At 46.0% G+C, this 26,420-nt stretch overlaps 1 protein-coding gene across 1 annotated transcript in view; it reads right to left on the bottom strand.

Annotated features, from left to right (window-relative positions):
- Positions 1–9,899: 9,899 nt before the first annotated feature.
- ccdc77 (coiled-coil domain containing 77) overlaps positions 9,900–26,420 on the bottom strand; it is a 134,494-nt gene continuing 117,973 nt past the window's right edge. Inside the window, exons 10-11 of the mRNA XM_038780848.1 lie at positions 16,022–16,174; positions 9,900–10,292 (exon numbers count right to left, since the gene is read on the bottom strand). Coding sequence (XP_038636776.1) covers positions 10,146–10,292; positions 16,022–16,174 — 300 coding nt within the window. The 3' untranslated portion in view covers positions 9,900–10,145. The remainder of the gene's footprint in view (positions 10,293–16,021; positions 16,175–26,420) is intronic.

A 26,420-nucleotide genomic window follows, 5' to 3' on the forward strand; every position in this document is an offset into this window, starting at 1 on the left:
TTAGAACACTCCAGATCAGGTGAAGCCGATTCTTCCAAATGGGCTCGGACTTTAGTCTCCCACGCCACAGAGCAGGGCAAAAGAGCCTGTGTCAATTTTGACCCCACAGAGCCCACACACAATGAAGCGTGGGCCCTCTGACGGTTAGCTAGGGTGTGGGAACAGGCAGTTCAGGAGCACCCACCATCACGGTCCAATACAGAAGACAATGATTCCAATGAGGGCTAACCTGGGTCCGGTATGGAGAAACGAGGGTAGAGGGGAACATCAATTCCCAAGAGAACCAACGTCACCGTACACACTGGGAAGAGATAGAGGAATATGTTACAATTGTCAGGACACTTTGCCCGAGATTGCAGGTGACCCACCACCACCATATACACGGACCCAAAGACAACCAGAACCACCGGCCTCACTAGTTAGACCAGCCCCCAGATATGAAAGAGAACAGCACCCACAACCGCTAGAATGTCACAGCGCTTATCCACATGACCCCGATATGATCCCTTGATTGACGGTGCTCGGCCATTCCAACCTGGGTTTGAAACACCAGGTGGGATAGTGTAGGGAGACCCCTGGTCGATGGCGAGGTAAGAGGCCACCTCATTGAATTCCTTTGGGATACCCAAGGGTCCCGAACTACCCTTAACACATCCACGTTGCACAAACATCCCTTAGGCCACGACAAACGCCATTGCACTAAGTGAATTTGCGGGACATATGCTGGAGGGATGTATCACAGCCCCGCCTTGGAAATGTCATCTGCGACCACCTGGTAGTGTTAGTTGACCTTTCCGCACACATTCTTGGAGCAGATTTTATGAACAAATACAATTTATCATTCGACCCAGTAAATCGATGCATTTGAGAAATGGCGCCGATTAGCAGGGCACCATCAATCCTCCCAGTTGGTACATATGTTAATAGGGTTAGCACAATAGGGAATACTGGTTTGATCTGTTATCGATTAGCAGTGATCCGACTATCAGGGAGGCACTTCAAAAGAACAAGCACGATTGTGGCCAGATACCTGGAGAGATGTTAATTGAGGGGTCGGATCCGAAACTGCAAAAACGGTTTCCCCAGACAGGCGGTGACAGAGATAGCCAAAGTAGTTTACAGCAGGGGGTGTTGAGACCCGCAGCTATCTGGCTGGTGAAAAAGTCAGATGGATGATGGCGATTAGCGATAGATTACAGAGAATTAAATAAGGTCACCCCACTCAAAGCCCCAGCTGTAGCTACAAGCCCCACCACCATGATGAAACAAGGGGTGCAGGCAAAGTTATTCACGGTGCTGGATATTAGTAATGGTTTCATGGTTCATCCCCTTAAATCGGTTCTGCCAGTACAAGTTCGCTTTCACCTTCAAAGGCCAGCAATACACTTGGACTTGCCGACCACAGGGTTTCCATAATTCCCCTTCCCTTTCTACAGAGCTACCTTTCTAGCGAAATTTTCCTGACCTGAGTGCCTGGCCCAGTATGTCGATGAGTTGCTACAGAGCACCAACAGAGAGTAGCATGTAGCACTGTTAGATGAACTGCTTGCATTGCTCCATTCAATAGGCTGTAAAATCTCGTGGAGCTCAGCATAATCACACCCACCATATTACGCTCAGGATAGGGGAGGGTGAGCCCAATGTCACTTCCCCGCCACAGTCAAAAACCCTTCCCACACCTGAAGTGCCCCGAGGTGCATAGATCAGCCCTGGCAGCCTGGTGCGACCTGCTACACACCAGGCTTCACAACACCATTGATTCACCTGTAAGTATCTGCCCCCCTGGCCCAGATGTCACAGTCTGGATTTCACTAAACACCAAATCATTTTGATGGTCACAGCCGACAGTGCATCCTCTTCCTGGATAAAGGATCGGACCTGCAGACTGGTTAGGATAGGGGATGAGGACAGAGTGCTCATGGATACCATTGCAAACCCCACTGTGTGGCACACTGAACAGACACGTGTCTGGAAACCCAGTGACGAGATAAGGATGAGACAAACAATTCAGAGGATGAGTCTCTGTTGGCGATTTACAAAACATAATGAGATTTAAGGTTTTCCAGGTAATCAGATTCAGGCTATTTACAAGCACCAAAATTAAAGCACTACTACTCTTCAAGGTTGTCACTTCCCTAGTTTTCGTCTCTGTATTTTGCTTTCTTTGTGAATGCAATGAGTTATTTCTCTAACATGGAAACTCCCCGCACATCTGTATTCTGCACAGTATAAACATCCATGGCATTACCCCACACTTCTGCTGAAATTTATGAATGATCACGGCCCACACAACCGATTCATTTCCTCAGCTTCAATGTCAATTTTTATTAACAGGTGCAACCAGTGCAATATCAAAGCTACTATCTTACGGTTGCCTTCATTCCGGCCAGTCCCTAGCCACATCACGCTCTAATGCCAACCTCTCTGCCAACCTAGACAAACTCTGTAAGCTATTAAATCCCAGGCCAAGTGTGATTGCTGCGGAAATAAAACACAGTTTTAAGGTAGTTTCCGACCACACCACGCCACATGGACTTTAATAAAAAGGGGGGGGGGGGGGGGTCACACATAGTTTAAATACATTTAAAAATAGATAAATCAAATATTAGACAAGGATAACAACAGATATTATGCTTGATCTTTTCAGGACAACGATGGACAGCAGCCTGGACTCTACCTCGTGGCCTGCATCATCGGGATCAACAGGACATCCCAAGCAATATTAACTTTTTATACCCTGGACACCTGTAGTTTGTTCGACCTGATGTGAGGATGGTGCATTATGGATGTGTCCCAATAAAAGCATAATGTTTGGGTGTAACAATCATACTAAAGGCCAAGAGGGAGCTCAGCTGAATGCTATCGGAGAGTTACCATGGCAGGGGATTGGTGAGGTTTGCTAGATTATCATAGAATTTACAGTGCAGAAGGAGGCCATTCGGCCCATCAAGTCTGCACCGGCTCTTGGAAAGAGCACCCTACCCAAGGTCAACACCTCCCGAGGTCCACCCTATCCCCATAACCCAGTAACCCCACCCAACACTAAGGGCAATTTTGGACACCAAGGGCAATTTATCATGGCCAATCTACCTAACCTGCACATCTTTGGACTGTGGGAGGGAACCGGAGCACCCGGAGGAAACCCACGCACACACGGGGAGGATGTGCAGACTCCGCACAAACAGTGACCCGAGCCGGAATCGAATCCGGGACCCTGGAGCTGTGAAGTAATTGGGCTATCCACAATGCTACCGTGCTGCCCATTGTTTTCAAACAATGGATGTAATCTGTTGGGTGTGATTATGCTGACCTCCGTATGCTTTCATAAGAACAAAAGAACTAGGAGCAGGAGTAGGCCAACTGGCCCCTCGAGCCTGCTCCGCCATTCAATGAGATCATGGCTGATCTTTTGTGGACTCAGCTCCACTTTCCGTCCCGAACACCATAACCCTTAATCCTTCAAAAAACTACGTATCTTTACCTTAAAAACATGTAATGAAGGAGCCTCAACTGCTTCACTGGGCAAGGAATTCCATAGATTCACAACCCTTTGGGTGAAGAAGTTCCTCCTAAACTCAGCCCTAAATCTACTTCCCCTTATTTTGAGGCTATGTCCCCTAGTTCTGCTTTCACCCGCCAGTGGAAACAACCTGCCCGCATCTATCCTATCTATTCCCTTCATAATTTTAAATGTTTCTATAAGATCCCCCCTCATCCTTCTAAATTCCAACGAGTACAGTCCCAGTCTACTCAACCTCTCCTCATAATCCAACCCCTTCAGCTCTGGGATTAACCTAGTGAATCTCCTCTGCACACCCTCCAGCGCCAGTACGTCCTTTCTCAAGTAAGGAGATAAAAACTGAACACAATACTCCAGGTGTGGCCTCACTAACACCGTATACAATTGCAACATAACTTCCCTAATCTTAAACTCCATCCCTCTAGCAATGAAGGACAAAATTCCATTTGCCTTCTTAATCAACTTTCTGTGATTTATATGAAACTAAGCAGTCTTCCCATTAGCAAACAAGATCTTGTTTACTGAGGGGTTTATTTAGTCAGTGATGGGGTCCGGCCTGCAAACATTGGATGCCTGGCTAACAGCCTAGAAAAAGGAACTTGGGCAAAGGTGCCCCGGGACATTCACAGAAGGGAACTCTGCCCTATATGAGATTAGAAAGGGCTGAAGGCAACCCCAAAATCAGCTCACTATATTTGTCCTGAAGCCAGCCCCAGACCAAAAAATGGATTAGTACTGAAACACACAGGGAAAATCCTGTATGACAACATCCACCACGAATTGGTACCTGTGGTGATGGATACAGCTGGGACCCAACTACCAGAGTGGTGCTCTTCCCAACTCAAGAGACTGTAGCTCAATTTGACTCTCAGAATGTTAGACATAGAATATACAGTGCAGGAGGCCATTCGGCCCATTGAGTCTGCACCGACCCACTTAAGCCCTCACTTCCGCCTGAAGACGTGCAGGTTAGGTGGATTGGCCATGATAAATTGCCCTTAGTGGCCAAAAAGGTTGCCATGATGTGGAGGTGCCGGTGTTGGACTGGGGTGAGCACAGTAAGAAGTCTTACACCAGGTTAAAGTCCAACATGTTTGTTTCAAACACTCGCTTTCTGGGCACTATTCCTTCCTCAGGTGAATGAAAATATACCAGACAGTACTGAAGATGATCCTGATGCTTCTGGTTACCATAGAAATGACATGCCTGGTGCCAGCTCTACTGTGACACAGCAAATCACTAAACTAGCACCGTTACAAACTAAAAGGGTTAAGGTGGAAACATCGGAAAAGCAAGATGCTGATAATGTGTCTACCTACAGATCTCGACACACACGACAGTGTACATATTCCAGCTGACCCTGATAAGGTGGAAGATGGTCTAAAGACCTCCCGCATCCAAAGAAAGGGGGCGTAGCCACGTGGAATGAGATAGAACGGTTAAAAGGCATTTTCAGCTTGCACCCCATGGATGGTGTTCAGATTTTGTCAATAATGGTTTGTGCCAGAGATAGCCAACGGTTCTCCACAAACGTCCTCAGAGTCCTGGGGGATGATTTGCAAACTCTGGCTGTCAATTAAAGAATGGCTAACAGTTTTTAGTCTACCCAGAACTGATTAGACAAAGTCACTTCCTGCCTTCAGAGAACTACAGAAGACCTGCAAGATTATGACGACAGCTTTAGGACAATTTGGGTGGAACATTCAGGAATGACACTTCAGGCAGGAGAATTGACTTGGGAGCAGAGTACATTGGAACCGTTTAAACTGCTTCTATTAATGGTTTAAAAACAGAATTGTCTAAGGCTTTAAATCTGGTGTTCCCTGACTGGAGACTCATTGGCACCACATATAGGGCATTAGTAGAATGTTGTATTCAAATTGAATGAGGATTGGAAGTTAGAAATCATGACGCCCCACAAGCTGCAGCAGCTGTTGGAACTGCAGCATCCACCCCGCCATCTGCAACAGGCCCTCTCCTTGCTCCATTAAAAGATTCCAGAAAACTGGGTCACTGCAATTTTTGTGGTGAAACCGGACATTGGGCAAAAACATGTCGCTATAAACTAGCGGAGTTACAGGGAAAAGACCACAAAGATACACCCCGTGACAACCACAGGGACCCACCCCATGACTACTATTGGGATCCGCCCTGGAATACGTATTATGTCAATACGTACAGGGAACAACGCCCACGGGCACCACCTAGACATGATGATGATAATGACAGGTTTCACAGATAATAATGGCAACCACAACGAGAGGTCAAAAAAACCAGTGACCCCACTCTCAGTGAGTCCATTCAAACAGCATTATATGCTTTAAAAACAATTTGGATGGACTGTATACATCATTGAGTGGAAGGACAAGACATTGATTTTCTTTTTGATACTGGGGCACAATTAACCTGTGTCCCGAATAAATATGATACATTTTTCCCTTTAAAAAACAAGGCAATTGAAACATATCCAGTAAGCCTTCAATGGACACAGCCTTTACTGCTTGAATTTGGCCCATATCAATTAATTACTTCATTCTGGATTGGTCCCATTACAGATGCTCTTTTGCGAATGGATATCCTCTGTATATTAAATTCATCCCTTACCTTTGATAATGGCAAAGTTACATGGTCACTCAGATGCCGTAAAAGGATGATCTTGCTCAACACCCAATTTGGGCGGACAAAAATGACTGTGGCCTTTTGAAAATGGCAGTAGCATCCTTCACTGGAGTGCCACCACCATGTACCTTACAATATCCTATTAATGCCTCAATTGAGGGAATTCTGCTTGTAGTACAGCAATTGGAAGAAAGAGGAGCTTGCATTAAAATTCACAGTTCATCAAACAGTCCAGTGCGGCCAAAAGGCTAATGGCACATGGCGCCTGATCATCGGAAAGCCAATGAGTGCATTGACGGAAAAGCTCCTTTGGTAGCCGATCCTTCTACAATCTTTACTGCCTTAAACCAGACCTTGAATGGTTTTCAGTTATAGACATGGCAAATGGCTTTTGGTCAGCACCACTGGGTAAGGAAGTGCAACCATAGTTCGCTTTCACAGTCAACCAACAACAGTACACATGGACCAGACTTCCTCAAGGATTTCACAACTGTTTTTTACATGGCTTTACAGGACCACCTGAGGGAACTACCTAATATGCCCTTGACCATTATTCAATACGTGGATGATGTTCTGCTAGCCTCCATTAGAGGATGATCATGAAAAAGACCTCTCTCCCCTCTTAGATCACCTTTGTCACAATGGACACAAAGCCAGCCTTGCCATAGCACAGGTTTCCCAAGATGAAGTTATTTACTGAGGTCAGACAATCTCCAAAGGTAAAAGAAAACTTACCCAGGACAGGACAGCAGCAATAAGAGACACCAAAGAACCTACAACTGTCCAGGAGGTGAGGTCATTTTTGGGACTTGGCAATTTTAACAGAAATTGGATTGATTCCTTTACTCAGCTGGCTCAACCATTAAATGATATCCTAAAAGGCAACCGGAAATCAAGACTTAGTTAACCTCACATTGGAACAGAAAGAGTAATTCTTGAACCTGAAACGTGCTTTGTGCACAGCACCTGCACTTGGCATTCCACACAATGGAAGGCCTTTCACTATGTTTGTACGTGAGAAAGACGGCTACATGACAGCAGCACTAGCCCAAGAACATGGTGAACAGTTAAGACCTGTGGGATATTACTCTGCCAAACTCTATTTAAGGCTTTATTTGGAACTCTAACCAAAACTGAATAACTAAAGAAATAATTAAATTACATTTACATAATGTCACAATGTTCCAAAGAAAATACATAAAAGAATCAGTTTGAACTGGAGTTACATGTTTTGTTAAACAAATAATGAGTCAATCTGTTGCTGATTGTGTAGGTTTCTACATCCAAGGCCTTCTATTTGAATAGTGTCATGGTATCTTTTGCATCCATCTCAGGTAGGATATGGTTGAAGGTCTCATTCAAGCAGTAGCTGAGTATTAGTGTACAAGGTGGGCTCCAACCACAAACCTCTGACTAGAGTGCCAACAGCTGAGCCACAATGTCTCTTGCTTGACATGGGCAAAAATATGAGGGGACTATCCCTCCGTCTTCCGCCCTCGTCCATTTCGAAAAGCTCATTGTCTCAAGGCTCAATTTTTGTATTCCAACACAAAGATGTAAAACCAGTGTGATCACTGCACAGCATCATTTTCATCTTCCCTGATATGTTTAATTCAGAGCCCAGCAACACATGGGACCAGTAAAAAGCCATCAGGTCAGATCCACACTCTGAAGCCTGTCTTGCCAAATATCCAACCACCTCTCTGAAATCCTGTTGCCGATCTGGAGTGGTGTCACTTCACAATCACACATCTAAATGTAAATTAGTTAATTACCACAATATTTTATTTTATCAGTTGTCTTCATAATGTTATAAAAATAGATGCAGGAAGTAATTCATCCAGCTGCCACATTTCAGATCACTATTTTCAAGAGGTACAAGGACAAAGCCCTACCTTGTGGCTGCATCCTGAGATAGAACAGCTCCGCAGCAAAACCTGGCTCCCTATGTTGACACTGAAATGAAAGACTTGTGTCCCAAGTCCTGCTGTGAACTGGATGCTGCCCAGGAGTTTGAGCAATGCAGATACTGTGAAACTTGCAGCAATGCCTTGCTGACTCTGTGAATAAATGCTTTCTGTCTAATGTGGTGTTAAGCCATGTTGATCAAGATACAGTTCAAATTCTAGTTTTTATAAGGTACTTCATCAGATCAGGAACAAAGTAGAAATGAAACTCAAGTCAGTATTCCAGGGCTGGGAACAGTCACTCCCACCCCACCGGATCAGGACCCCGCTCCGACCCCAGACCTCAACCGGACCCCCACTCCGACCCCAGACCTCAACCGGACCCCTGCTCCGACCCCAGATCTCAACCGGACCCCCACTCCGACCCCAGACCTCAACCGGACCCCCGCTCCGACCCCAGACCTCAACCGGACCCCCGCTCCGACCCCAGACCTCAACCGGACCCCCGCTCCGACCCCAGACCTCAACCGACCCCCGCTCCGACCCCAGACCTCAACTGGACCCCCGCTCCGACCCCGGACCTCAACTGGAGCCCCGCTCCGACCCCAGACCTCAACCGGCCCCCACTCCGACCCCAGACCTCAACTGGACCCCCACTCCGACCCCAGACCTCAACCGGACCCAGACAGGACCCCCGCTCCGACCCCATACCCCCAACCGGATCCCCGCTCCGACACCAGACCTCAACTGGACCCCAACTCCGACACCGGACCTCAACCGGCCCCCCCCGCTCCGACCACAGACATGAACCCCCGCTCCGACCCCAGGCCTCAACCGGACCCCCGCTCCGACCCCAGACCTCAACCGGACGCCCGCTCCGACCCCAGACCTCAACCGGACCCCTCTCCAACCCCAGACCTCAACCGACCCCCGCTCCGACCCCAGACCTCAACTGGACCCCCACTCCGACCCCAGACCTCAACCGGCCCCCACTCCGACCCCAGACAGGACCCCTGCTCCGACCCCAAACCTCAAACGGACCCCCACTCCGACCCCAGACCTCAACCGGACCCCCGCTTCGACCCCAGAACTCAACTGGACCCAGACAGGACCCCCGCTCTGACCCCATACCCCCAACCGGATCCCCGCTCCGACACCAGACCTCAACCGGACCCCAACTCCGACACCAGACCTCAACCGCCACCCCCCCCCCCCCCCCCCCCCCCCCCCCCTCCGCTCCGACCCCAGACAGGAACCCCGCTCCAACCCCAGACCTCAACCGGACCCCTGCTCCGACCCCAGACCTCAACCGGACCCCCACTCCAACCCCACACCCCGACATGACCCCCACTCCAACCCCAGACCCTGACAGGACCCCCACTCCAACCCCAGACCCTGACAGGACCCCCACTCCAACCCCACACCCCGACATGACCCCCACTCCAACCCCAGACCCTGACAGGACTCCCACTCCAACCCCAGATCCCGACAGGACCCCCACTCCAACCCCAGACCCCGACAGGACCCCCACTCTGAGCCCAGACCCCGACAGGACCCCATCTCCAACCCCAGAGCAAGCTGGCATTTTGGACCCAGTTGGCTCAGAAATTCATGCAAAGTTTTTCCCTGTGACATCATCAAACAAACCAAACAAATTTCAAATTATACAGAAACTGAAACAGTCGTCACACAAAACACCAATTTTAACTGTACACAGTTCAGGGACAATTAAAATGCTGGGGTGTCCCATAGAATTGCTCCCTTCACCCTCAAATTTCTTACTTTAAAAAAAAGGGAATAAAATAACTAATTTCTAAGAAAATTAAATTGAAGATGTTTGACTGAACATGTGATGAATTGTGAGTCATTCATGTTTAATGGCAGAAGAAATGTAAGGAGCAAAGACACTGCATGAGGGTTTAGGTGTTCCTCTCTGCAAAGTTGGTCCAAGCCCAATCAAACATTTGAGTTTAAATAAACTATGTTGGATGGATGGACTACAACATTCAGATCACCGTGTCACTTTCTGGTGCAATAGTGTGACAGACACTGCCATACGAGATAGTGAAATAATGTGGCCGCTACTCCGTGAGAAAATGTTAACCAAATCGCAATTGGTTTTCTAAGCCATAAATCTTTGCCTTTAGATTCTTGAGCTCGCCTTGGATCTTCCTTGACTGATTGTTTGTTTGACGCACCTCATGAAGGATAGCGAGATCTTGGTCAGGCCCGATTCCAAGCGTTACCTGCAGAGAGAAAGAAACTGAAATATTTAATTATTTAGAGGACTTCCATAAGGTAAGAGAATGTGAGCTAATGTTTTAACCGAAGGAGTTGAAGATTATCCCGATTAGGAAATTGGCTGAGGGACAGCATACAATGGTAGAAATAATGGGCAGCTAATTGGCAAAGAGTCATGAGTGATGTTCCGCATGGATCAATGTCAAAATTCAACTATTGACCAAATTTATGAAGAACTACAATAGAAAGCCACATTTCCAAATTTACCGACAACATCAAATTAGTTGGGACTGTAGGTGACGTAGATGGAAGTACAAAATTACAGATATTGATAAGATTGTGGGCAAAATTGCAGCAAATGGATTTCACTAAAGGAAAATATGAGGCCACCCACTTGAAACTAAGGATGATAGAAGAATATGTTTAAACAGTGAAGTATTGAGTATTGGGTGTCCAACAAGTACAGAAAATAATCAAAAGGGCTAATAGAATGAGGGTGTTTCAATCTAGGACTGGAATAAAAGATGTAAAAGTCATGCTTCAGCCACATCATACTTCCTCACACCCTGCTTTCTGAGAGGACTCCATCCCAATTTCCCAGTTCTTTGTCGCGTTTTTGATGATCTTCAATTCCTGCCAACCATGACCGTCAGGGTGACCTCACTTTGTCTGTTCCATTTCTCGCACTGTCTCTTTCAGAGCCACAAAAGCATCTCCAGTGAGATGCCAAACACACCTTTCCTGAGGGCCAGGGCAGGTCATGTATTGTGGGGAGGACTGGCTTCCTTCTGATTCTTCCTTGAAGTTGGAGTTTTCTCCTTTCGGTCTTTTTTCTTTCGAGCTATTAAAATGTGAGGCTCTGAGTGGTGGCGCATGCTGAGGTTAATCCTTGGCTGGTCTGCTGAAGAGAGAGATGGTCTGCCAAGGTTTTATATTGTCAGAGCTTTGCCCATCATGTGGGGGTAGGTTTGATGGGGGAGCGGCGTGTTCTCCTCTTAGTGGTCTCCTGAGAGCCCTCCTCGTTGTGGTTGGGTTTTCCATGTGGAAGTGGTAATTCTGTTGAAGCCACATTGTCGTATTTCTTAATATCCTCCTGTGATGGCGGACAGGTAGTCGATATGTTTAGTTCAGTTCAGGCGTTCTGTCCTTAGGGTTTTTTTCTGTTTCATCCGAGTGAGCAGGGAGCTGTTAATAATCCTGGTGCTGTCTACCTCATCCTGGCAATTCAGGGGAGGTTGCCTTGGTTGTGGCAGGGGAGGGAATTGGGGCCCAATTCCAGGGTGCCCTATTGTTGGATGTTTTGATGGTTCTTCCTTTCTTCGGTGATAGGGTCTCCCCGGCTGGAGCAATCAGTCTTTTTTTAAAAGGCATAAATGGGGTAAATGCATTGCCCTGGATGTGGCTGAGAGTCGCAGGACTAGCTGGGGTATAGATTTGAGTGTACTGGAGGTCGAGGGGGTTTGATTCCCGTTGCCCCTTGGAGCCTGGGATGTCCCTACTCAAAGACAGTGATTAGGGGCATCCTGAGGCTGCGGTTTGCACCTTCTGTGCAGAGGGGTGACATGTTCTTGTTTGATTGGGCAGCTTTTCTCTTCTTCATTCATGGGTGATCAGCGTGTGCCAGAGAAATATGGATCCAGGGTTGGTTCTTGATCCTTTGTAATTCTGTGGTTTATCTTAAATACCTCTTGAATAGCTCTCACGCTTCTCTGTTTTTCTTGGGAGGCCCTGAAGGTGTTGATCATAATCCGAACATGTTGTTGCTGGTCCCCTCTGTATAAATGTATGGAAAGTTGGTTCTGTACTGGGCCTGAGACTGGGATTAAGCTGCGTTGTTTGGTATATATGTAGCTCCCCTTTAGAACTGGGTTTTTGCATTCTTTCTTTGGTTTTTTTGTACGGGTGGATATAAAGAATCCATGATTTTTGCATCAGTATTCACCTTTGCATCAGTATTCACCACTTTGCATCAGTATTCACCAAAGAGAAGGAATTGGTGGATGTTGAGTCCGGAGAAGGGTGTGTAGATAGCCTGGGTCACATTGAGATCCAAAAAGAGGTGTTGGGCGTCTTGAAAAATATTAAGGCAGATAAGTCCCCAGGGCCTGATGGGATCTACCCCAGAATACTGAAGGAGGCTAGAGAGGAAATTGCTGAGGCCTTGACAGACATCTTTGTATCCTCACTGTCTTCAGGTGATGTCCCAGAGGACTGGTGAATAGCCAATGTTGTTCCTTTAAGAAGGGGAGCAAGGTTAATCCAGGGAACTACGGGCCAGTAAGCCTTACGTCAGTGGTAGGGAAATTACTGGACAGAATTCTTCAAGACAGGATCTACTCCCATTTGGAAGCAAATGGACGTATTAGTGAGAGGCAGCATGGTTTTGTGAAGGGGAGGTCGTGTCTCACTAACTTAATAGAGTTTTTCGAAGAGGTCACAAAGATGATTGATGCAGGTAGGGCAGTGGATGTTGTCTATATGGACCAGTAAGGCCTTTGACAAGGTCCCTCATGGTAGACTGGTACAAAAGGTGAAGTGACACGGGATCAGGGGTGAGCTGGCAAGGTGGATACAGAACTGGCTAGGTCATAGAAGGCAGAGAGTGGCAATGGAAGGGTGCTTTTCTAATTGGAGGGCTGTGACTAGTGGTGTTCCGCAGGGATCAGTGCTGGGACCTTTGCTGTTCGTAGTATATATAAATGATTTGGAGGAAAATGTAACTGGTCTGATTAAGTTTGCAGACGACACAAAGGTTGGTGGAATTGCGGATAGTAATGAGGACTGTCAGAGGATACAGCAGGATTTAGATCATTTGGAGACTGAAAGGGGCAACACAGGTAGAGAAAGTAGTCAAGAAGGCATGCTTGCCTTCATTGGCCGGTGCATTGAGTATAAGAATTGGCAAGTCATGCTGCAGCTGTCTAGAACGTTAGTTAGGCCATACTTGGAATAGAGTGTTCAATTCTGGTCACCACACTACCAGAAGGATGTGGAGGCTCTAGAAAGGGTGCAGAAGAGATTTACCAGGATGTTGCCTGGTATGGAGGGAATCAGCTATGAGGAGAGGTTGAATAAACTCGATTTGTTCTCACTGGAACGACGGAGGTTGAGGGGCGACCTGATAGAGTCCTACAAAATTATGAAGGGCATAGACAGAGTGGATAGTCAGAGGCTTTTCCCCAGGGTAGAGGGGTCAATTACTAGAGGGCGAGAGCAAGGTTGGGGATGGACGAGGCAAGTTTTTTTTACACAGAGGGTAGTGGGTGCCTGGAACTCGCTGCCGGAGGAGGTGGTGGAAGCAGGGATGATAGTGATATTCAAGGGGCATCTTGACTAATACATGAATATGATGGGAATAGAGGGATACGGACCCCGGAAGTGCAGAAGATTTTAGTTTAAACGGGCAGCATGGTCGGCACGTGCTTGGAGGGCCGAAGGGCCTGTTCCTGTGCCGACCAAGGCAGGCCAGCATCACGAGTTGAATTCCTGTACCAGCCTCCCCGAACGGGCGCCGGAATGTGGCGACTAGGGGCTTTTCACAGTAACTTCATTTGAAGCTTACTTGTGACAATAAGCGATTTTCATTTCATTTTTTAATTTCCCCATGTACCCCACCTATACACCATTCACCCTGTACCCCACGTATACACCCTTCCCCATGTACCCCACCTATACACCATTTCCCCCTGCACCCCATCTATACATCCTTCCCCATGTACCCCACCTATACACCCCTCCCCATGTACCCCACCTACACACCGTTACCCATGTACCCCACCTATACACCCCTCCCCATGTCATCAACCTATAAACCCCTCCCCATGTACCCCACCTATACACCGTTACCCATGTACCCCACCAATATACCCCTCCCCATGTACCCAACCTATACACCGTTCCCCGTGTACCAGACCTATACAGCGTTCCCGATGTTGTTTAGGGGCTGTTTAGCACAGGGCTAAATCGCTGGCTTTGAAAGCAGACCAAGCAGGCCAGCACCACTGTTCGATTCCCGTAACAGCCTCCCCGAATAGGCGCCGGAATGTGGCGACTAGGGGCTTTTCACAGTAACTTCATTTGAAGCCTACTCGTGACAATAAGCGATTTTCATTTTCATGTACCCCACCGAGACACCCTTCCTCATGTACCCCACCTATAAACCATTCCCCATGTACCCCACCTGTATACCCCTCGCCATGTATACCACCTGTACACCCGTCCCCATGCAAAAACATAAGACCTAGGCGGAGGAGTAGGCCATCTGGCCCCTCGAGCCTGCTCCGCCATTCAATGAGACCATGGCTGATCTTTTTTGGACTCAGCTCCACTTTCCGGCCCGAACACCATAACCCTTAATCCCTTTATTCTTCAAAAAACTATCTATCTTTATCTTAAAAACATTTAATGAAGGAGCCTCAACTGCTTCACTGGGCAAGGAATTCCACAGATTCACAATCCTTTGGGTGAAGAAGTTCCTCCTAAGATCTGTCCTAAATCTACTTCCCCTTATTTTGAGGCTATGCCCCCTAGTTCTGCTTTCACCCGCCAGTGGAAACAACCTGCCCGCATCTATCCTATCTATTGCCTTCATCATTTTATATGTTTCTATAAGAGCCCCCTGCATCCTTCTAAATTCCAACGAGTATAGCCCCAGTCTACTCAATCTCTCCTCGTAATCCAACCTACTCAATCTCTCCTCGTAATCTAACCTAGTGAATCTCCTCTGCACACCCTCCAGTGCCAGTACGTCCTTTCTCAGGTAAGGGGACCAAAACTGAACACAATACTCCAGGTGTGGCCTCACTAACACCGTATACAATTGCAGCATAACCTCCAGAGTCTTAAACTACATCCCTCCAACCTCACATGTACCCCACCTATACACCCCTCCCCATATACCCCACCTATACACCCTTCCCCATGTACCCAACCTATAAAAGTTGCCACCCAGGTTGAGAGGGTTGTTAAGAAGACGTACGGTGTGTTAGCTTTTATTGGTAGAGGGATTGAGTTTCGGAGCCACGAGGTCATGTTGCAGCTGTACAAAACTCTGGTGTGGCCGCATTTGGAGTATTGCGTGCAATTCTGGTCGCCGCATTATAGGAAGGATGTGGAAGCATTGGAAAGGGTGATGAGAGGATTAGATAGGGTGGACAGTGGAGAGCCTTTTTCCTCGGATGGTGATGTCTAGCACGAGGGGACATAGCTTTAAATTGAGGGGAGATAGATACAGGACAGATATCAGAGGTAGGTTCTTTACTCAGAGTAGTAAGGGCGTGGAATGCCCTGCCTGCAACAGTAGTGGACTCGCCAACAAGAAGGGCATTCAAATGGTCATTGGATAGGCAAATGGACGATAAGGGAATAGTGTAGATGGGCTTTAGAGGGGTTTCACAGGTCGGCGCAACATCGAGGGCCAAAGGGCTTGTACTGCGCTGCAATGTTCAATGTTCTATACACTCTGAGCTTTTTGCTGCCACCACCTTAGTTTGTAGCAACACTTAAAAGTTTCAATAGGCAAGTGAAAACTTGTGGATAAAAGCAACTCCGGATTTTGTTTGACATATTTAGCTGGCACAGGGGTGAATAAATATGAGTCATGTTCTAAAGGAGTGGAATTTTCAGTGGCCTAAGAGCAAATAATTTTCAGTTTGGGAACAGGAAACAAAATGAAATATTTTCAGAATGATAGGGTAGAATGTCATCAAGGTGAATTTGAAATGTTTGGGCTGACCTTGAATAGCTGCTTCTCCACATCTTTCAGCCGCTGTCGCAGCAACTTGATGTCATTTTTAAAGCCTTCCACTTCCATCCCGCGTCGTTTCTCCAGTGCCTCGTATCGCTGGGTCATTAGTTGAAGCCGCTTCACCGTTTTATCAGAACGTTCCTGGATCAAAGCAATCAAATGGGTTCAGAATTGCAATGGAAAATCGGAAGAATATGACATTTGAAACATGAAAGTAACACTGAGAATGCCCGAGACTTTTAATGAAAGGGAGAAGCCCCACAAGGGGTTAATAGCAGCAGGCTGTTTGAAAAGCAGACAACTTCACAGACAGGGAAGAACAGACAGGAGGGCAGCACGGTGGCACAGTGGTTAGCATTGCTGCCTACGGCGCTGAGGACCCGGGTTCGAATCCCGGCCCTGGGTCACTGTTCGTGTGGAGTTTGCACATTCTCCCCGTGTCTGCGTGGGTTTTGCCCCCACAACCCAAAAGATGTGCAGGTTAGGTGAATTGGCCACACTAAATTGCCCCTTAATTGGAAAAAATAATTGGGTACTCTAAATTTATTTTAAAAAAAACAGACAGGAACAATTCATTCCGATTTACAAGTTAAAAAAGTAATTTGATCGACTTAAATTTTTAAGTTGTATGAAAAGGAACAGTGTTTCACAATTCTTTAAGCAATGAATTATTTTATTGAACAATTAAGAAAACAGTCAGAATCTAAAGTTTAAGATAAGGAACAACTGTTCAGTGTGAAAACTTGCTGACACCAGTAATAAGATGAGACAACTGATTTACAAATAATTAACAGAAGTAGAAGGTGACAAGGTTACATTATAACATACACCATTTTGACGTTAAAAGCTTTTAGAAAATGGCCGATAAGGATAGAGTCGAAGGGGAAACCTGAACATGACATCAGCCTCACCCAAAGGTGACCCGGGTTGAGTCTGAAAATTCATTCAGAAAAGACATAAATCTGAAAGAATACTGACAGATACACAGACAAATTTATTACCCGTCAAGCAAAGCGGGCAAGTTCAAAGTAAGTAACGGCGAGATGGTGGAATGAAGCCTCGCTGTTGCAAAGGCACCACGCTTCTAACCGATAAGAAACTAACCTTCAACTGTTAGGTGCGAATACCAGAAAAGTGTCATTGGTAAAAGTCAGACTGCAAAAATTGCTATAAAATCTCTGAAAAGTGAGCTTCTTCCTCGGTGATGGGACAAGCAGCAGAAGACCGAGCAGCCCAGAGAACCAAACAGAAGACCAAAAGTTAAAGAAAACTGATTGTCAAGATAGACTTGAAAGTCTGCAACTGGTCCGAACCTTTCTGTAAAAGTAATTTTTACCTTTTTAAACTTGAAAATAAAGTTAAGTTCAAATTGATAACCTGAAAGAGTGGTTATTATTGTCATTAGAAAGTTTACTTTACTTAGCAAGCTGGACCTGTGTGTAAGCTACTAAGTGGTAAGTAAATAGAATTCTTCTATGAAGACATCGGTTATGTCGGGGGATAACCTGAAACACTAGTTTGACCCGAATAGCACCCACCTAAGTCTGTATAGGGGTCAGGGAGTGACAATCCCTGCTCACCATTTAGAATGTCTTATTGACCCTTTTCGGTATAGGGGGAATTCTAAGAATAGTGGTCAGGTTAAAACTACAGAACCCTGACAGAATGAGACAGTAAAACAGGGACTTTGTTGCAATAGTTGAACTGTTGGACGTCCAATGTCCTGTTCCTCTATCTACTAGAAGGCTGAAATGCAGTTAAACAACCCGATGTTAAGCTTCTTGGTTTGTTGTCACAGCAATTCAAAAGGTCAACTGTTTCAATAAGACATCAGCGTTATAATAACTGAAGTATAATACGGGCTGTTAGGATGTGGAAGAAATAGAGGGTTGTACATTTATCGTGGAAGAGTATTAAAAAAGCTTTCAAAAGATCATAGAATTCCTACTGTGCAGAGGGAGATCATTTGGCCTATCAAGTCTGCACCGATCCTCTGAAAGAGCACCCTACCGAGGCCCATTCTCTTCCCCTATCCCCATAACACCACCCAAAACTGTTGGACACTAATGGGCAATTTAACATGGCCAATCCCATAAGATTTCCCATGGCGGTTGATGGAAAAAGTGAAGTCGTATGGGGTTCAGGGTGTACTAGCTAGATGGATAAATAACTGGCTGGGCAACAGGAGACAGAGAGTAGTGGTGGAAGGGAGAATCTCAAAATGGAGAAGGGTGACTAGTGGTGTTCCACAGGGATCCATGCTGGGACCACTGCTGTTTGTGATCTACATAAATGACCTGGAGGAAGGTATAGGTGGTCTGATTAGCAAGTTTGCAGATTATACTAAGATTGGTGGAGTTGCAGATAGCGAGGAGGACTGTCAGAGAATACAGCAAAATATAGATAGATTGGAGAGTTGGGCAGAAAAATGGCAGATGGAGTTCAATCCAGGCAAATGCAAGGTGACGCATTTTGGAAGATCTAATTCAAAAGCGGACTATATGGTCAATGGAAGGGTCTTGGGGAAAATTGATGTACAGAGAGATCTGGGAGTTCAGGTCCATTGTACCCTGAAGGTGGCAACGCAGGTTGATAGAGTGGTCAAGAAGGCATACAGCATGCTTGCCTTCATCGGACGTGGTATTGAGTACAAGAGTTGGCAGGTCATGTTACAGTTGTATAGGACTTTGGTTCGGCCACATTTGGAATACTGCGTGCAGTTCTGGTCGCCACATTAGCAGAAGGATGTGGATGCTTTGGAGAGGGTGCAGAGGAGGTTCACCAGGATGTTGCCTGGTATGGAGGGTGCTAGCTATGAAGAAAGGTTGAGTAGATTAGGATTGTTTTCGTTGGAAAGATGCAGGTTGAGGGGGGACCTGATTGAGGTCTACAAAATTATGAGAGGTATGGACAGGGTGGATAGCAACAAGCTTTTCCCAAGACTGGTGGTGTCAGTTACAAGGGGTCACGATTTCAAGGTGAGAGGGGGAAAGTTTAAGGGAGATGTGCGTGGAAAGTTTTTTTACACAGAGGGTGGTGGGTACCTGGAACGCTTTACCAGCGAAGGTGGTAGAGGCGGGCACAATAGCATCATTTAAGAGGCATCTAGATAGGTATATGAACGGGTGGGAACAGAGGGAAGTAGACCTTGGAAAATAGAAGACAGGTTTAGATAAAGGATCTGGATCGGCGCAGGCTGGGAGGGCCAAAGGGCCTGTTCCTGTGCTGTAATTTTCTTTGTTCCTTTGTTCTAATCCACCTGTACATCTTTGGGCACAATTTCCCTAAGTATATCTGGTCAGGGCCAGATTTATCCACCTTCACACATTTTAATACGTCCATTACTTCCTCGACTTTAATGCAAACTGTCCCCAATCTGTCGCCACTAACAATCAAGTCTTCCTGTCTTTCTCCACGATAAATACAGAGGAGAAATATTCATTGAGAACCTTGTGCATTTCCTGCGGTTCCACACATATGTGTCCACTTTGGTCCTTGGGGGGTCCTATTATCTCTTAAAATATTCTTTTTTTTTTAACATACTTAAATAATTCCTTTGGATTCACCTTAATCCTCTCGTCCAAAGCCAACTCATGCCCCTTTTTGCCCTCCTAATTTCCTTCTCGAGTATACTCCTGTATCCTCTGAACACCTCCCTCCCTTGATTCCAGCTGCTTGTACCTGAGCCATGCCTCCTTTTTCCTGGCCAAAACCTCAATATGTTTTGTCATCCAGGGTTCCCTCCTCCTGCCAGCCTTGCCCTTCACCCGAACAGGAAGATATAGACCCTGAACTCTAGCTATTTCACTTTTCAAGGCCTCCAACTTGCCGGAAGCCCCTTTGCCCTCAAACAAGCTACTCCAATCAACCCTTGCAAGCACCTGTCTAATTCCGCCAAAATTCACTTTGCCCCAATTTAGAACTTGCACTCATGGACCAGTTTTGTCACTTTCCAAAACTATATTAAAATTAATAAAACTATGGTCACTGATCCCAATGTGGTCCCTAACCGTCACCTCAGTCACTTGTCCTGTCCTATTTCCCAAGAGTAAGTCAAGTTTTGCCCTTTCCGAGTCGGACCTTCCACATACTGCCTGAGAACTGAGAAAACTTTCTTTAACAAATTCCACCTCATCCAAGTTCTTAACACTATGGCAGTCCCAGTCTATGTTCGGGAAATTTAAAACCCCAACAACGACAACTCTATTACTCGCCAATCTCCCTGCATATTTGTTCTTTTAATTCCCGTTGACTATTTGGGGTCCTATAGTACATAGATTCAAGAAGATATGAGCAAGAAGAGGCCGTTTGGCCCTTTGAGCTTGCTCCGCCATTCATCACGATCATGGCAGATCATCCAACTCAATAGCCTAATCCTGCTTTCTCCCCATAGCCTTTGATTCCATTCTCTCCAAGTGCTATATCCAGCCGCCTCTTGAATATATTCAAAGTTTTTGCATCAACTACTTCCTGTGGCAATGAATTCCACAGGCTCACCACTCTGTGTGAAGAAATGTCTCCTTATCTCTGTCCGAAATGGTTAACCCTGAATCCTCAGACTGTGACCTGGTTCTGGACACACCCATCTTTGGTAAAATCTTCCCTGCATCCACTCTGTCTAGTCCTGTTAGAGTTTTATACGTCTCTATGAGATACCCCCTCATTCTTCTGAACTCCAACGAGAACAATCCCAACCTAGTCAATCTCTCCTCATATGACAGTCCCGCCATCCCTGGAATCAGTCTGGTAAACCTTTGCTGCACTCCCTCAAGAGCAAGAACATCCTTCTTCAGAGAAGGAGACCAAAACTGTACACAATACTCCAAGTGTGGCCTCACCAAGGCCCTGTATAATTGCAACAACATATCCCTGTCCTATACTCAAAACCTTTTGCAATGAAGGCCAACATACCATTAGCCTGCTTTACCATCTGTTGCACCTGTATGCTTACCTTCAGCGAATGATGCACAAGGACACCCAGGTCCCGTTATACAACCCCAATAAGGTCACCATCCCCATCTTATTTCTTAGTTCTACCCACAAAGCTTCGCTGGATGATTCTCTTGATTCGCAGTTAGCTTAACTTCGGTAGTAGGGAAGATGCTGGAATCTATCATCAAGGAAGAAATCGCGAGGTATCTGGGTGGAAATTGTCCCATTGGGCAGAAGCAGGATGGGTTCATAAAGGGCAGGTCGTGCCTAACTAATTTAGATTGCTGCATGAGATAAAGATGCATGGCGTGAAGGGTAAAGTAGTAGCATGGATATAGGGTTGGTTAATTAATAGAAAGCAAAGAGTGGGGATTAATGGGTGTTTCTCGGATTGGCAATCAGTAGCTAGTGGCGTCCCTCAGGAATCAGTGCTGGGCCCACAATTGTTCACAATTCACATAGATGATTTGGAGTTGGGGACCAAGGGCAATGTGCTCAAGTTTGCAGATGACACTAAGATGCATTCTAAGCATTGTCTGGCATCTTTGAATTTGTCTACATATATCTTTCTGGAACATACCTCTTCATTCACCTGAGGAAGGAGCAGTGCTCCAAAAGCTAGTGTTTGAAACAGACATGTTGGACTTTAACCTGGTGTTGTAAGACTTCTTACGAAGATGAGTGGTAAAGCTAAAAGTGCAGAGGATACACAAAGTCTGCAGAGTGATTTGGATAGGTTAAATGAATGGGCTAGGGTCTGGCAGATGGAATACAATGTTGACAAATGTGAGGTTATCCATTTTGGTAGGAATAACAGCAAACAAGATTATTATTTAAATGATAAAATATTAAAGCACGCTGCTGTGCAGAGAGACCTGGGTGTGCTAGTGCATGAGTCGCAAAAAGTTGGTTTACAGGTACAACAGGTGATTAAGAAGGCAAATGGAATTTTGTCCTTCATTGCTAGAGGGATAGAGTTTAAGACTAGGGAGGTTATGCAGCAATTGTATAAGGTGTTAGTGAGGCCACACCTGGAGTATTGTGTTCAGTTTTGGTCTCCTTACATGAGAAAGGACGTACTGGCACTGGAGCATGTGCAGAGGAGATTCACTAGGTTAATCCCAGAGCTGAAGGGGTTGGATTACGAGGAGAGATTGAGTAGACTGGGACAGTACTCGTTGGAATTTAGAAGGATGAGGGGGGATCTTATAGAAACATATAAAATTATGAAGGGAATAGATAGGATAGATGCGGGCAGGTTGTTTCCACTGGCGGCTGAAAGCAGAACTAGGGGGCATAGCCTCAAAATAAAGGGAAGTAGATTTAGGACTGAGTTTAGGAGAAACTTCTTCACCCAAAGGGTTGTGAATCTATGGAATTCCTTGCACAGTGAAGCAGTTGAGGCTCCTTCATTTAATGTTTTTAAGATAAAGATAGATAGTTCTTTGAAGAATAAAGGGATTAAGGGTTATGGTGTTCGGGCCGGACAGTGGAGCTGAGTCCACAAAAGATCAGCCATTATCTCACTGAATGGTGGAGCAGGCTCGAGGGGCCAGATGGCCTACTCCTAGTTCTTATGTTCTTATGTTATACTGCCATAATCTTTCAATAAACAGTCGACTGTCGGGGGATGGGGGGGGCATGTGGCACAGTGGTTAGCACTGCTGCCTACAGCACTGAGGACCAGGTTCGAATCCTGGCCCTGGGTCACTGTCCATGTGGAGTTTGCACATTCTTCTCGTGTTTGCATGGGTCTCCCCCCCACAACCCAAAGATGTGCAGGTTAGTGGATTGGCAATGCTAAATTGCCCCTAATTGGGAAAAACTGTAAATTTAAAAAAATAAATAAATAAGTAAATACACAGTTGGCTGGCTATGGGGAATGAATGTGTTTCCCAGTTGAATACACCTCTTTCCTGTTAAGGCCATCAGGGTTACACAGCGACCCCAGCCAAGCATATTCCCCATGCTATTCTATGTCATAACACTTCAATCAACAGACAAAGAACAATACAGCACAGGAACAGGCCCTTCGGCCCTCCAAGCCTGTACCCACCATGATACTAACCTTGGCCAAAACCCTCAGTATTTCCTCGTGCCATATCCCTCTATACCCAACCTATCCATGTGTTCAAGATAGAACATAGAACAGTACAGCACAGAACAGGCCCTTCGGCCCTCGATGTTGTGCCGAGTAATGATCACCCTACTCAAACCCACATATCCACCCTATACCCGTAACCCAACAACCCCCCCCTTAAGATGTCTTTTGAACGCCGTTAATGTATCTGCTTCTACAACCCTGGCAACGCGTTCCAAGCACTCACCACCCTCTGTATAAAAAACCTGCCTCGCATATCTCCTCTAAACTTTGCCCTATGCCAATGTCCCCTGGTGACTGACCCCTCCACCCTGGCAAAGTGTGCCTGCCCATCTATTCTATCCATGCCCCTCATAATCTTGTAGACCTCTATCAGCTTGCCCCTCGTCCCCTGTCGTTCTAATGAAAAAGTCCGAGTCCATTTAGCCTCTCTGCATAGCATAATTGACTGGTTGTGGGAAGAAAAATGTGTTTACCAGAGGAATACACCTATTCCTTGTTATACACCTTCTCCAGTCAAGCACACCCAAGTGAGGGCTGACCCCTCTCTAACAAGTATACTCTTTTGGATACTGTTGGGGGGAGATGACCAATCGGAGGAAAACAACAGCAGAAGAACAATGGTCTTGGGGGACTCCATACTCAAGAGCACTTTTATGGTTGTGAAAAAGACTCCTTCACCTGAGGAAGGAGCAGTGCTCCGAAAGCTAATGATTTGAAACAAACCTGTTGGACTTTACTACTAGAACCATTTCTGGGGAAGGTGGGACCTGAACAAGCATCTGAACCAGGGCGGGTGGGTTTGCTCGTGCTGTTGTGAGGAGTTTAAACTAATTCAGCAGGGGGATGCAGACTGCTAGTAGAATAGGGATACAGTGGATCATAGGTAAACAATCATATCAGAGGGAAAAGAGTGGGGTAGTAAATTTCAGGAGAGTAAAACAAGGCTGAATAGCCTCTACTTTAATGCCCGGATTATTACAGGTAAAATGGCTAAGTTAAGGACGAGGGTTGCCAAGATACAGTAGCCATCAGAGACGCGGCCGAGGGAGGGGGCAATAGAGGGGGAGGCATTGTACTATTAGTTAAAGAGTCAATTACTGCAGTAAGGAGAGACGATATCTTGGGGTTGAAGTTAAATTAAGCTTTGTGGGTAGAGTTTAGGAATAAAAGAGGAACAGCCACAGTGCTGGGTGTTTATTATAAACCCCCAGATAGTCAGTGGGAAATTGAGGAGCAAATATGTGCGCAATTTGCAGAAGTGTGTAAAAATAATAATAGGGTAATAATAGTGGGCGATTTCAACTTCCCCAACTTTAAATTAAAAAAAATTTAGAGTACCCAATAATTTTTTTTCCAATTAAGGGGCAATTCACCTACCCTGCACATCTTTGGGTTACGGGGGTGAAACCCACGCAGACACGAGAAGAACGTGCAAACTCCACACGGACAGTGACCCAGGGCCTGGATTCGAACAGCAATGCGAACCACTGTGCCACATGCTGCCCTCCACTTTCCCAACTTTAACTGGATAGCCATTGTGTTAAGAGCTTAGATGGAGCAGAGTTCATAAAATATATACATGCGGAGGGTCCAACAAGTAATGGTGCAGTGCTGGACCTAATTCTGGAGAATGAAGCCGGACAGGTGGTTGATGTGAAGGTGGGGAACATTTTAGTGATAGTGACCACAACATGGTGCAATTAAATTTATCTGGAGAAGGTTATAGACAAATTGCAGAAAAAGGTCTTGGATTAGGGGAGAGCAGACTTTAGTAAAATTAGGCAGGATCTGGTCAAAGTTGATTGGAACACGTTACTGGTGGGTCGATCTACAGGAGAGCAGTGGGGGGTGCTCAAAGAGGAATTGGGGAGGGTACAGGCCCAATATGTTCCCTCTGGGGTAATAGGAAGGTGTGACAAACCCAGAGAACTATGGTTGACCAGAGATATTCAGGATACAATGAGAAGGAAAAGAGAGGCTTTTAATACGTATAAGGGGCGAAAATCAACAGAGGCATTAGTGGAGTACAGAAAGTGCAGGATGGAACTTAAGAAAGCAAAAGCAATTAGGAGAACAAATGGCGGTCTGTAAGTAGTGGTGTTCCGCAGGGATCAGTACTGTGACCTCTGCTGTTTGTAATATATATAAATGACTTGGAAGAAAATGTAGCTGGTCAAATTAGCAAGTTTGCGGATGATACTAAGATTGCAGGAGTTGTGGATAGTGATGAAGATTGTTAAAGAATACAGCAGGATAGTACAAAATTGGGCGTTGAAATGGCAGATGGAATTTAACCCGGACAAATGCGAGGTGATGCATTTTGGTCGATCCAATTCAGATGGGAGCTATAAAATAAATGGCAGAATCATCAGGAGCATAGAGACACAGAGAGATCTGGGAGTGCAGGTCCACAGATCCTTAAAAGCTGCAGCACAGGTGGAAATGGCATGCTTGTCTTCATAGGACGGGGTTTCTAGCATAAAAGCTCAAACATTATGTGACAATTATGTAGAACGTTGGTTAGGATTCAAATACTGTGTCCAATTTTAGTCACCACACTACCAGAAGGACATGGAGGCTTTAGAGAGAGGACAGAAAATGCTTAGCAGAAAAGGTTGTCTGGTTTGGAGGGAATTAGCTTTGAGGAGAGATTGAATAAACTGGATTATTTTCCCTCGAGAGACTGAGGCTGAGGGGCCACCTGATAGAAGTTTATAAAATTATGAGGAGTATAGATAAGGTGAACAGATGCTTTTTCCCAGGGCGGAAATTACAATTACAAAGAAATGGCAGAAGAACTGAATAGTAGTTTGAATTAATCTTCACGGCGGAAGACACCAGAGCTCAGGGAGAATCAGGGGGCAGAGGTGAGTGCAGTGGCCATCACGGAGAAGGTTCTGGGGAAACTGAAAGGTCGGAAGGTGGATAAATCACCTGGACTGGATGGACTACACCCCAGGATTCTAAAGGAGATAGCTGAGGGGATTGTGGCGGCATTGGTGATGATCTTCATGAATCACTGGAGTCAGGATAGCCAGTTACTTATCCAATTGGCCAAATTTCCCTCGATCCCACACCTCCTTACTTTCTTCACGAACCGACCATGGGGAACCTTATCAAATGCCTTACTGAAATCCACGTATACGACATCAGCTGCTCTACCTTCATCTACACACTTAGTTACCTCCTCAAAGAATTCCATCAAATTTGTGAGGCAAGACGTACCCTTCACGAATCCATGTTGACTATCCTGGATTAAGCTGCATCTTTCCAAATGGTCATTAATCCTATCCTTCAGGACCCTTTCCATTAACTTACCGACCACCGAAGTAAGACTAACCGGCCTATAAT

The sequence above is a fragment of the Scyliorhinus canicula genome, chromosome 20, assembly GCF_902713615.1.
Source record: "Scyliorhinus canicula chromosome 20, sScyCan1.1, whole genome shotgun sequence".
NCBI lineage: Eukaryota > Metazoa > Chordata > Chondrichthyes > Carcharhiniformes > Scyliorhinidae > Scyliorhinus > Scyliorhinus canicula.